The sequence below is a fragment of the Lutjanus erythropterus genome, chromosome 17, assembly GCF_056507025.1.
Source record: "Lutjanus erythropterus isolate fLutEry1 chromosome 17, fLutEry1.hap2, whole genome shotgun sequence".
Lineage (NCBI taxonomy): Eukaryota > Metazoa > Chordata > Actinopteri > Lutjaniformes > Lutjanidae > Lutjanus > Lutjanus erythropterus.
In genome coordinates, this window is record NC_139333.1 from 6,993,374 (window position 1) to 7,006,614 (window position 13,241).

Consider the following 13,241-nt stretch of genomic DNA (forward strand, 5'->3'; position numbering starts at 1 on the left):
GTTCTACAAACCCACACTACCCGAGATGCTGCAGATTCAGTCCGTTTGTCTGAATGCAATATGGCTGGTGTTGTTTATGCTTGCTCTGTTACAGGGCTTGACAAATTCAAAGAGAAATGCAATATTGAAATTCAGAGCACCTCCTGCCCATATAAAAAGTTGGACTCACAAGTGTCACGTCTACGTATGCAAGAAATGTTACAATGTGAACAAATGGTCTGCAGAATGAAATCAAAACACAAGTGGTACAGTATGGCACATGAAGGGACACTTGATGCTACACCCCCCCCCTCCGACACACACACACACAGACACACACACACAGGCTGTATGCCTGAACACACACTCTCCAAGCCCCCATGATGCCACTTAATGCAGTTTGGAGTCATATATTTACCACCAGCAGGAAATGGATGCATGGCTCTTATGCACATCATAGAGGAGCCCATCCATTAGGATGGCGCTCCACAATAGCTAGACAATACTACACTGATGACTAAATCACATACACACACATACACACAACATAAGCATGCATGCTGGGATGTTGGAGGAATTCAATTTCATTAATCTGGTTGTTGTGGAGTGATTTATGGCTCGTAGAAAATGGCAAAGAGAGTTACAGGTGCATCAGTGCGTAACTTCCAGTTAGCCTATCACTGTTGATTAATGCTTTAACCATTACATGTGTGTGTTCGTGTGTGTGTGTGTGTGTGTGTGTGTGTGGCTTCCTGCCTTAAGCTAGAGGTGTGGCCGGTAATATACAGCCTGTATGTGAAAGCTGCAGTGGAGCAGAACTGATCTGCAGCAGAGGGTGGATGGTGGATATCCGTGCATTTCTGCGCATGTTATCGTCTCCACATGCTCATTTTCCGAGTGTGTCAGTGTGTGAATGTTTTATCTCTGCGGCATGCTCTCGCTCACAGTATCTGGTTGTGAGGGTGTTCATTCATGCGCCCGGGAAAAGGCAGAATGTCAGGGTGTTGCTACGTCGCGGGACTTTGATCATAAAACCATGGCAACGCAGATCAGAAAGATATAGCAAGAGAATGAAGCAGCTGATATGTGGGCAATTAAAGCTGCTACTATGTTTCTGGTGACAGCCCAAGAAAAATATACCCTCGATAGAACCCTATTACAACTTTAATATGTCAGCCATGGAAGGACAGCAGTCAGAATTTTCTTCCATGGAGCAGAAAAGATTCCTAGTTAGAAAAATCCGTCTACTAGCATCCTAGATTGGTAGTAAAATGTGTTTTTACTTCTTCATGAGTTGCTCTGTAAGGAAGGCATAATCGCACCGATTTAATTACACCTCAGGGGCAGACCCCGAATAATCAGTTGGGTAAATAATATTAGTTAGACATTTTGGGAAATGTACATATTTGCACTCTTGGTTAGTGAGAAAATTGATACTAGTTTTGTGTCTGTATGCTAAATATAAGGCTAGACCTAGTTAACTTACATTAGCACAAAGACAGCAAGCAAAAGGGAATTGTTAGCCCAGCTCTGTCCAATGAAAAAAAAAGTTGTTTTTACAGTTCATTTTTTGTACAGACTAAATAACCAAAATACAATATGTTAACTGCCCACAACTTCCAGCCCCTGTGTTAAGCTACGCTAATGTTTTCCTGGCTCTAGCTTCATATTTAGCCTTAATAAAAAATATAGTAGAGGCCTAGGTCTTCATACATTTTAAGTGTTCAGTATTATAGCTTTAAGATACACTAACTGTCTCCTGGATCTAGCCTCATTATTAGCCTTAACAAAATATATAATATAGGCCTAGGTTTTCATATATTTTAATGCATAAGTGTTCAGTATTATAGCTGTGAGCCAGGCTAACTCTCTCCTGATCCTTGCTAATAGGGGCAAACAACATAGTGAAGCCAAGTTAATTTAGTGGTCTATTTTCTGATAAAAAGCTTTCCCTTAAAGTTTTGCACAGAATAAACAACTAAAATACAACGTGTTAGTTAGGTTGCCCAGCTACCAGTCCCTATGTTAAGCTAGGCTAACTGTGTCCTGGCTGTTTTTTTATATTTAGCCCTCAAACTGATTATTACTATGTCAATCTTCTCATGTAACTCTTGCTTAAAATATTAAACTATCGCTTTAAATACACAATTTGTTCTGCCAGTAGGAGTCTCTCACACAAAAACAATAATGAAAGATATTTGATAATATTTAAAGTAGCATGGAATCATGGGAGTTGTTATCTTCATTGTTAAATAACCACCATTGCAGATGAAAATTTATCTTACATGACTCAGGCAGAAATCATTTTCACGGATGAGATATATTCAGTTTAATTCACGTTAGGTTGAGTCATATTTCCCGACTTCCTTCCTCAGTCTCTGACGTATCTCACATGTCCCGTAACAGAAAGCGGTGAGACACATTTGGGATAAAGTCAGTACACAGCTCAACAAAATATGTAACATAAGTCTAGGTATTTAGACATTTTAATGCATAAATATTACATATTATAGATTTGGCTAGGCTAACTGTTTCCTTGCTCTAACTTCATATTTGGCTGACAGTGAATAACAAAGCCAAAGAGGGGGTATCAACATAGTGATCTATGAACTGAAAAAAGTCAAGTCAATTAAGTTAATTTCATCCATATAGTGAAAAAAGTCAAGAAAAAAACAATGCAATGTAGCTATTTTAGATCACATGCTAACCATCCAAATTCAAACAAGTCTTAAATGATATACAGAACATCTAAGCTAGTTAGCTTGTCAACTGGCCCAAAGTCAAACATGCCATAGCTTATTCACAGTACATCTATGCTATTTAACTTTTCAGCGACCTTCCAGCATCATGAATGTCGCGGCCATGAATGATCAATAAAAAAGTCAGTGACATTTATACTATTGATTCATATTTGGAGTGTCTTCTTTGACATTTTAGTTTGCCCGGCAGAAATGGTTCAGTCATGTAAAATGCCTCACTCACTGGTTGTGTTGTGTCCCGTTCTTGACCCGCTTTAACCTCGGCTGAGTCTGTACTACACCACCACATCTGTCACATACCCGTTTATTCATGGGCTCCGTGCAACAAATGTGATGCTGTCAGCAGTGAAGCACCAATTTACAGGGGGTATGTAGAGAATGTTTCTCACGCAGAATCATAGCGTCACTTTAATCTCTTCAATTTTCACTGTCTTAACAGAAATGCAGCAAAGATGAGTGGTATTCCCAACACCTGATTAATTTTAACCACAATTAAATCATGACTTAACTTTAATTTATGTATCACCAAACCTGTAGACCACAGTAAAATTAAGAAAGATTAAATTTCAACCTCTATTTTACTTTAGTTTTTACTCTAAACCTAGATTATATTTAATTCCGTTGCCCAAAAACTTTAAGCCCCACTTTAAACTGTGATCCAGTATTAAGTTTAAGCTTACACTTGAGAAGGCTTAACTTTTAAAACTGCTACCATTTGAGATGAATAATTCTCTGCTGAGCCATCATAAATAGGCTAACTGGGCTAATCAAACTTTTAGCCAACTAACAAACAAAATAACATTTTGTTAACTTTTTAGCTAGCTAGCGAGCAATACAACTTTTATTTTTTACTTTTTAGTTTGCTAACAAACAATAAACTTTTTTTATTAGCTTGCTAGCAAACAATGCAACCTTTTTTCTTTTTCATACCTTTTAGCTAGCTAACAATCTCACTTTTGTTTTTTACTTTTTAGCTAGCTAGAAAACAACACAAAGTTATTTTTTTCTTTCCCTTTCTGTCTTTCTTTCTTTTTTGTTTTACTTTTTAGCTAGCTACCAAACACTGCAAGATTTTGTTAAGAAATACAGAGCAGCCAAAAGGTTTCCCCCTCTTTTACTCCATATTGATTAAACTATTTAATGTCAGTTTACTTTATTTACTGAACAAAGATTAGTTTTAACAGAGCTCTGCTTCATTTTAAATCAGGATTTACTCATTTTAAACCTAGTTTTGCAAAACTCACAACAAAATCATACAGAAGACTTTCTTTTCTTTTACCCTAATGCTACTAGCACTAAACCATCATGTCATGTAAAATTATTCGATGCTGCCTAATTGTGATGTTGTTATCAATTAAGTGCCAGTTTACACAATGTACACAGTGAATCATACTTACTCATCAAGCCAGTTGAGTCTGTTCCACCTTCCTAATATATGCAAACACAGATTTAATCCACTTTGCTGCAAATTTCATGCCGCTCCAGCGGAGGATTTACACATCACTCTCCCATTCTTTGGAGCTATTCATTTCATCATAATCAGATCCAGCTGTATAATTGCAGTCATGGAGATTACTGCCAAGGAAGGAAGGGAAGGACACACACACTGGCACACACGGACATATTAATACATCCATCCACGCAGACACACAGACACACACATACTGTACATGTATGAGTGTGAGCGTACACACTCACACGAGCAGCTGACAGCAGCCTGATAGTGCTGAGCGCTGCAGTGATGAAACTGGAGATGCTGCTTGCTCCTCTTAATAGAATTCACACCGGCAGCATCGGCCAGCTGTAGTAGAATGCTAATGTAGGCTGCGTGGGCAGACCCGCCGCTTCATTCAGAAATATGTGACTGCAGTAGACACATGGATGGAGTGGAGAAAAAAGTGTTTTTACGGGCATGTTCTGGTGTAAAATCTGAGTTATAGGAGGAAAAAAGCACTTTTTTAAAAGATGCAACATATTTGAAAAAGTGCAGGTCAATGTCCATCACACATAACACATCTTCTGGTCTGATTAACTCCCATCATACACCCTGTCAGATGTGTCACTGCAGAGTTAAGGATGGATGAGCAGCTAATGGTACTGAAGATGTGAATCAAAGCGTGTCCTACCTCTCCTGGTCTGTCTGATCTTTGGGCTCAGCATGGCTGTCATCGCTCGTCCACGCACAGTCCTCTCGGCATGTTCATGTACATCCACACACCCCACCCCTGTCTCTGCTTCTCTGTGTCCTCGCCTCTCTCCTCCTCTTCTGCCTCTGACCTTCTGCAGTGCGGCCGGCAGCTGGGGGGTTGGGTGAACCGGGGAGGGGAGGAGAATGGAAAGAGAAGGGGGTGGTGATGGGAGAAGGAGGAGAAGGAGAAGGAGGAGGAGGAGGAGGAGGAGGAACTACCCCTATTTTTTCCAGCGCACACGCCCAGTGGCCTCCACCCCTCCCTGTTACATTATTCATAGCTGTACATCCGCCCGGGGTAGATGGAGGAGGAGGCTTTTTGGGGTGGGTCTCCCATTGGCAGACCTGAGCCGGGAACAGATGCCGGGTCGTAAGTGTTGTTATTTTCTGCAGTGAGTCCTTTTCATGAAGAGCTGCATATTTGTAAAGGGGAGAATGGGAGGGCGGGGGTGTTCATGTGGCAGGTGTCTCCTCCTTCTGCATCTAATTAAGCTGTGGAGGTCCTCAGCTTGTCTCCACCTCCTTCCCTTAATCACCCATCAACCCCTCATCCTTCCTCTGCTTTCTCTTCATCTTGCCGCATCAGCGTTTGATCTCCTCTTTCCCTCGTCACAATTCCCTTCTAATTCCACTTTAAATCTCTCACTCTGCTCTTAATTAACTTCCTTAACCATTTTTGTCATTGCCACTCTAAGGACGATGCTGCCTTCAATTCAAAGTCACAACGTGGGAAATTCCCAGCTCGTACAGTAGGTCGTAATTACATCCACCAGGCATTCCAGTGGCACAACTCAGGAAAACCAGAGGAAGAAAAAATACTGTTCCCCTTCTAACAGACAATGTCATGTTGGCTCGAGCTACAGTGGCTTGTAATACACATGAGAACGAGTGTAGGAGTGTGACACCGGTAGCAAGAGAAGACAGAAGAAGAAACATGTCACCAGTGTTCATTGTGGCATCTAATTTTGATTTAGTTGCAGTTTATTTTTTTTGACAAAAATGTGACTTAGTTTTAGTCATATTTTAATTATGTGATAGTGTTAGTAAAATTGTTGTCTTTTAGGTTTTGTTGTGTATTTTAAATTGTTTTAAACTTTTTGCCTGCCTGATTATGTTGGCTTGCTCAGATTTAATTCATTTTGTCACTTTTCCTTGATTTTAGTGCTTCTACCATGGATAAGTAGGCTGTGTAGTTATACAGCTTCTTTTTTTTGTCTGTTTTTATGATTGGGAGTCTGCACAGGGTCTTTTATTTTGAAAACTGACCAACTTCTCTCTGATGTTTCGGTGTCTCACTTCCTGCCTGCTCTATGCAGATTGATGTGGCATCTGTCAAAAATAGACTCGACTTGAAGCGAGCAAAGCGGAGAGCTGTTTCTGGGATGCAGAAGGCGGAATCACAAGCGTCGTGTAGAATGGCTGCGATCAGCTGCGGCGGACGTGGCGCAGCCGTAACATAAAGCAGCCTCGCCTGTTGGAATCGACTGTTAGTTCTAGTCCCATGTAAGTCATTAGTAGTACATTTTAATCTCATTTTTGTTGTGCAATTTCACTTTTTTATATCTTCTGAGTATTCCGAGGCAGAGTCACGCCCCACCATGGGACCTAGAATGTAGACTGTGACAGAATAAACTGGTATATAATCACTTGACTGGAGCAACATGTGACCACATTCAGCACAGACACGGACTTTAACCTGCAAGCAGAGCAGCAGCTGCTGCTGCTAGCACTGCTAATGTTAGCCACTGTGTTGCAGGCTGGCAGCTAACGTCAGCTCCGGGTCGTTTACCTGCTGACACTGTGATCCTCTTCAGTCTGAAAAGTTGAAGCATCTAGTGAGCTGCTGTCATGTTTTGCTGGTTAATGTGCAATGCTTGTATTGCACAGCGCAAAGTGCCACACATTTCAGCGGACTTCAGTGACTTTGCATTTCAGTGACTTTGATCATGCAGGTCACATGTTGATCACATGTTCCTCACTTTCAAAACGTAACAAATAGTTTTTGCTGTTTCCCACTGTGAGCATTAGCAAACTCCTTGACCTCTGTGTTATGTTGGTTCTTTACGTTTTATTAAATTGCTCGTGTTGAAGGAGCAGCTTTTTGTAAAGTGGCTATCAGGCCTCATAGTATCGGAATAGCTTTATGAGTAGAAGTACATGAGCACAGTATTTGATCAATACTCAATACTGAAATCAGTACTGGTGCATCCCTAAACATTAGGAATAAATGATGCTATGCAAATCCTGGAATATCAATATCAATAATCATCTTCCACATGTAGCAGCTTTTAATCAGTTGACCAGAAAACATTATATTGAAAGTTAGGAATTTTGACAACAATAATATTTTATTCAGGGTGAGAAAAGTACACAAGAAGAAGCGTTTGCTGTGTTAAATCCATCAGAATGTTTAGGCTGAGTTTCCTGCATGAAATTCTGCCTCCAAGAGTTTTTTTTTTCCTTCGTTTTTCAATCTGATTTTTGAAATTTCTTGCTCTCCAGCTTGTCTGGAAGGCAGTGTCAGATCTGTCATTGCTGTTAGCAGCTGTGCCACAGCAGCCGGGTTTCCCTCCTCCTCCAGTGTACAGAGGATAATAGCCTTAAGTCCTGCACTGCAATTGAATCAGAGCTGGCCTCGCGTCAACCACAGCTGCTCTTATTACAGAGCAAAGAGGGAGGGAGGCACAGAGGGGGTGGAGGGGTGTGTGTGTGTGTGTGTGTGTGCCCTCACATAAAAGACATGCATGTATACACACAAGCCAGCAAGCAGTTAAAATGAAGAAGCGAATGCATAGATAGATCTACTGCACACACACACACACACACACACACACACACACACACACAGTCAACCAAAGCCAAGATGAGTCTGACAGAAACACTGATAGAGATCACCCAAGCTGAAATGAAACAGAAAGAGGGGACACACACACACACACTGACAAGAAACCAAGATGAAGCAGAGCAAGGGAGGGTTGACACACACACATATACAAACACGCCAAAAAAGCCAAAATGAGACAGCAATAAAAAGCCTTCAGTGCCAGCGTTTGGTTACAGATCGAGGTTGGGTGAAAGCGATGTGGTCACACGGTGCTGGGTGTGGCTCCGGGTGTTGTTTCCCTCTGAATTATCACCAAAATTATCGTCCTTTTGTTCTGTTATCATAGAGACAGGAAGGTGAGAAGAAGAGGGAACATGGACGTTTCAAGCCACAGAGCGGGACGAGTGGCAGAGATGAAAACCACCAGAGCAGCGCTCAACCATAGCTTTCCTGTTTTTTGTTTAGCCATAACCACCGGGCTGCTCAGTGTGTGCACTTCAGTGGCACCATGACTCTGGCATATACAGGCCCCCATGCCTGTTCCAGACTCACTACAGCTTCATATGAAGGGGACAGTTTGTTTAAGAGTTAAGCTCTGTTAGGGTGGAGCATTGTGACTAAGACTTGTACAAAGCCCAATTCCAAAAAAGCTGGGATGTTGTGTAAAATCAAAAAAGAACGTGAGGATTTGTTCCAGTTAAGTTGGAAGTTGCAGAGTCATGTCTCCAACTGTGTTCTATCACCTTTTCTTCTCACAACACTCAATTACGTGTTTGTGGAACTGAGGAACATAATTGTTGAAGTTTTGAAAGCAAAAGTTTCCCATTCTTGCTTGATACACGACATGAGGTGCTCAACAGTCTTAAATCTCTGTTGTTATATTTTGTGCTTCATAATGCATCACATATTTTCAATAGGAAACAGGTCTGGGCAACGGGAAGGCCAGTCCCTGAATTCTTTTACTATGAAGCTACAGTTTTGTAACACATGTGGAGTGTGTCTTGTCATTGTCTTGCTGAAATAAGCAGGGACATCTCTGAAAAAGACATCGTCTGGATGGCAGCATATGTTGCTCCAAAACCTGTTTGTGCCTTTCACTATTGATGGGGCCTTCACAGATGGGAAAGTTAACCAAGTCATTCGCACTAACACACCCTCATACCATCAAAGATGCTGGTTTTTGAACTGGTACCAATCTGGACGGTTCTTCTCCTCTTAAGTCCAGATGACACGATGTTCATGATTTCCAAAAACAATTTCAAATGTGGACTCGTCAGACCACAGCACACTTTTCCACTTTGCATCAGTCCATCTCAGACGAGCTTGGCCCAGAGAAGTCAGCAGTGTTTATGGATGTTGTTGATATATGGCTTTCGCTCTGCATGGTAGAGTCTTAACTTGAATTTGTAGATGCAGCAATCCAGACACTTTCTTCAACTACCTCAATTTTTGTTAAACAAAAGTTTTTGGCCAGTCATTATTATGATTAAGGTAGTATTGTAGGTGAACTCAGGCCAGCTCTGCTGTCCCAAGATCAACAGGGGCAGTAACAGTTGGCACTGGAGGTGGCTGTGGGCTAGAGGTCTTTATGAGTTGTGCCCAAACCCATAAAGACCTGGAAATGTACTACCTGGAACCAAACCAGACCGGATCTTATTTGAAAGCTGGACTTGTGAAACCCGACCCATCTGGGAGACCAAGACCTGATCAGCACTTATTTTACAGCTTGTAACAAGTTAACTTATAAAATGTGGACTGGAACCTGTACGGGTCCCAGGTCGGGTCTCAGGTCCTTGGGTTTGGGTGGACCCGTGAAGACCTCTAACCAAGGTTTCTGTGGAACGAACTGCCATTGCAATAACGTCATCTGGTGGAGCTAGCTTGGTCTTGGCTAGCTTGGTCTTGGTGACATCGTTGCTGCTGCTGGAGTTACTGACCCCTTGGCTGGGATCTCAACTGTGTTTTACCTCAAAGCAAAAAAGGTAACAATAATGTTATTTGAATTACACGCTAGTTTGGGTTTTAATGGCTTTTTTAAAAAAAATCATTCAATCATTTGGTGAGTTGAACTGAACAACAAAACCCTTAATGTTGAAATGGAACGTGTGGAGTGTGCCATGATGAAAATGCAACCATTGATGTTACCCTTAATTGCATACGTCCTTCCCCATCGTCTGTCACTGACTGAGGTCAAACAATGTCGCTGAGGATGAACAACACTCGGAATGCTAACACGCCCTGAGGATCCATAGTGTTTAGAAAACCTTGTTAAATATTGATACTGAGGATGATTAAAATTTCATGTTGGCAGGGATGGGCTGTGCTAAAACAGACCAGCGGGTGGCTGCTCAAGGTGTGACTGTTGACTTAGCATTACTTATTGATTGCCACCGACGGGCCTCATCAGTCAGCAACACCAGCAATGACAGAGGGGCTGTATTAACATTAACTCTACCTCTCCAAATAATTATATTAAAATCATATTTTATTTTAACCCTCTATGGTACCATGTTGCCCTCAGGCAACAAACCCATTTTTGCCCTGTCACATCTCCACAATGCATCCCTTTAAATGAAGCAATACTTTAAAAAAGAGGTAAAACCATAGGGACCCATTAACAATGCTTTAAGTTGTCACATGACCTCCAGGAAGCGATTTTGAAACCCTTCTTGGTGGGCTTTTTCTAAGGAGACAGCTCTGCTATCTTGCTGCAAAAAAAAGACTCTCAAAAAGTTATTTTTTGTCGCTTTTCCACCTGGAAAAAAATGTCTTCACACTAATACGTGAGTAAACTTTACGTTTTGATAGTTTCATGCAACTTATTTACTAATTTAATAGTGGATACTTGTTAAAATGCAGCTGTTGCCCTGAGGCAACAATGTGCCATCATGGAAAGTTGCAATGTTGCCTGCAACAGTGAACCATTATGGAATCACTATAGCAAACACAACACTGACCACTGGCCTATTTGGGTGGAGAAAAAGGGCAGATGCAGATACCCTGGATGTAAGGGTATAGTGAAATCACACATACATACACACATACATACATACATATGGTAATACATATGACCATGCATACATAAATACATACATACATATGAGCATACATGCATACATACATACATACATACATACATACATACATACATATGACCATGCATACATAGATACATGTGACCATACATACATACATACATACATACATATGAGCATAAATACATATGAGCATATATACATACATACATACATACATACATACATACACACATACATACATACATATGAGAATACATACATACATATGACCATGCATACATACATATGAGCATACATACATACATACATACATAATACATACATACATATATATATAAATTCTTTTTATAATTCTTTTTAATTTAAAATTTAAAATCAATTGTGACTTCTTGATGTTATTGAATATTTTTGCATATGTTTATGAAATAAACAATGTTCAAATTGGAAAAGGAACGTTCTTTTTCACTTATGGTACAATGTTGCCTACAGGCAACGAACCCCAAAAACTTCCAAAAATAAAAATAAAAATGAAATTTCTTCAGATTATGTTTATTTAGTCTATTTTGAGACATAAAAACACATTTCCCTCACTGGCATCATAATATGTACCATAGAGGGATATTACCATACATACATACATACATACATACATACATACATACATACATATGACCGTACATACATACATACACATACATACATACATACAAATGAGCATACATACATACATGCATATGACCATACATGCATACATACATACATATGAACATACATACATACATACATACATATGAGCATAAATACATACATACATACATACATACATACATACATACATATGACCATGCATACATAGATACATGTGACCATACATACATACATACATACATATATACATATGAGCATACATACATACATACATACATACTTATGCCCATACATGCATACATATGACCATACATACATACATACATTGGACCATACATACATATGATCATGCATACATTCATATGACTATACATACATACATATGGTCATACATATGACCATGCATACATACATACATACATATATACATACATATGAGCATACATGCATATATACATACATATGACCATGCATACATACATACATGTGACCATACATACATATGGTCATACATATGAGCATACATACATATGAGCATATATACATACATACATATGACCATACATACATACATACATACATACATACATATGAGAATACATACATACATATGAGAATACATACATACATATGACCATGCATACATACATATGAGCATACATACATACATACATACATATATATGACCATACATACATACATACATACATACATACATACATACATATATAAATTCTTTTTATAATTCTTTTTAATTGAAAATTTAAAATGAATTGTGACTTCTTGATGTTATTGAATACTTTTGCATATGTTTATGAAATAAACAATGTTCAAATTGGAAAAGTAACGTTCTTTTTCACTCATGCACCATTATGGTACAATGTTGCCTACAGGCAACGAACCCCAAAAACTTCCAAAAATAAAAATAAAAATAAAATTTCTACATACATATGAGCATATATACATACATACATATGGCCATACATACATACAGACATACATACATACATATGAGAATACATACATACGTATGACCATGCATACATACATATGAGCATACATACATACATATGACCATGCATACATACATATGAGCATACATACATACATACATACATATGACCATACATACATAAATATATACATACATACATACATATATATGACCATACATGCATACATAAATACATACATGTGACCATGCATACATACATACATATGAGCATACATACATACATACATACATACATATGAGCATACATACATACATACATACATACATACATATGACCATGCATACATACATACATATGACCATACATACATACATACTTATGACCATACATGCATACATATGACCATATATATACATATGACCATGAATACATACATATGACCATACATACATACATATGACCATATATATATACATAAATACATACATACATATGACCATACATACATACATACATACAAATGACCATATATACATATGACCATGCATATATACATACATACATACATATGACCATACATACATACATAAATACATACATACTTATGAGCATACACGCATACATATGACCATACATACATACATATGAGCATACATACATACATACATACATACATACATATGACCATACATACATATGGCCATGCATACATTCATATGACCATACATATATACATACATACATACATACATATGAGAATACATACATACATATGACCATGCATACATACATATGAGCATACATACATATATATGACCATGCATACATACACATGACCATACATACATA

The 13,241-nt window shown here is 39.0% G+C and overlaps 1 protein-coding gene across 2 annotated transcripts in view; it reads right to left on the minus strand.

The window, feature by feature from the left end:
* The window catches only part of arhgap22b (Rho GTPase activating protein 22b), a 45,712-nt gene extending 40,410 nt beyond the window's left edge, over positions 1 to 5,302 (minus strand). The window contains exon 1 of one of the 2 annotated variants that reach the window (XM_084740273.1): positions 4,865 to 5,302. In XM_084740273.1, the coding sequence (XP_084596399.1) occupies positions 4,865 to 4,907 (43 nt within the window). In that variant the 5' untranslated portion in view covers positions 4,908 to 5,302. The remainder of the gene's footprint in view (positions 1 to 4,864) is intronic. The other variant, XM_084740274.1, reaches the window with a different exon arrangement.
* Between the last annotated feature and the right edge of the window lie 7,939 nt (positions 5,303 to 13,241).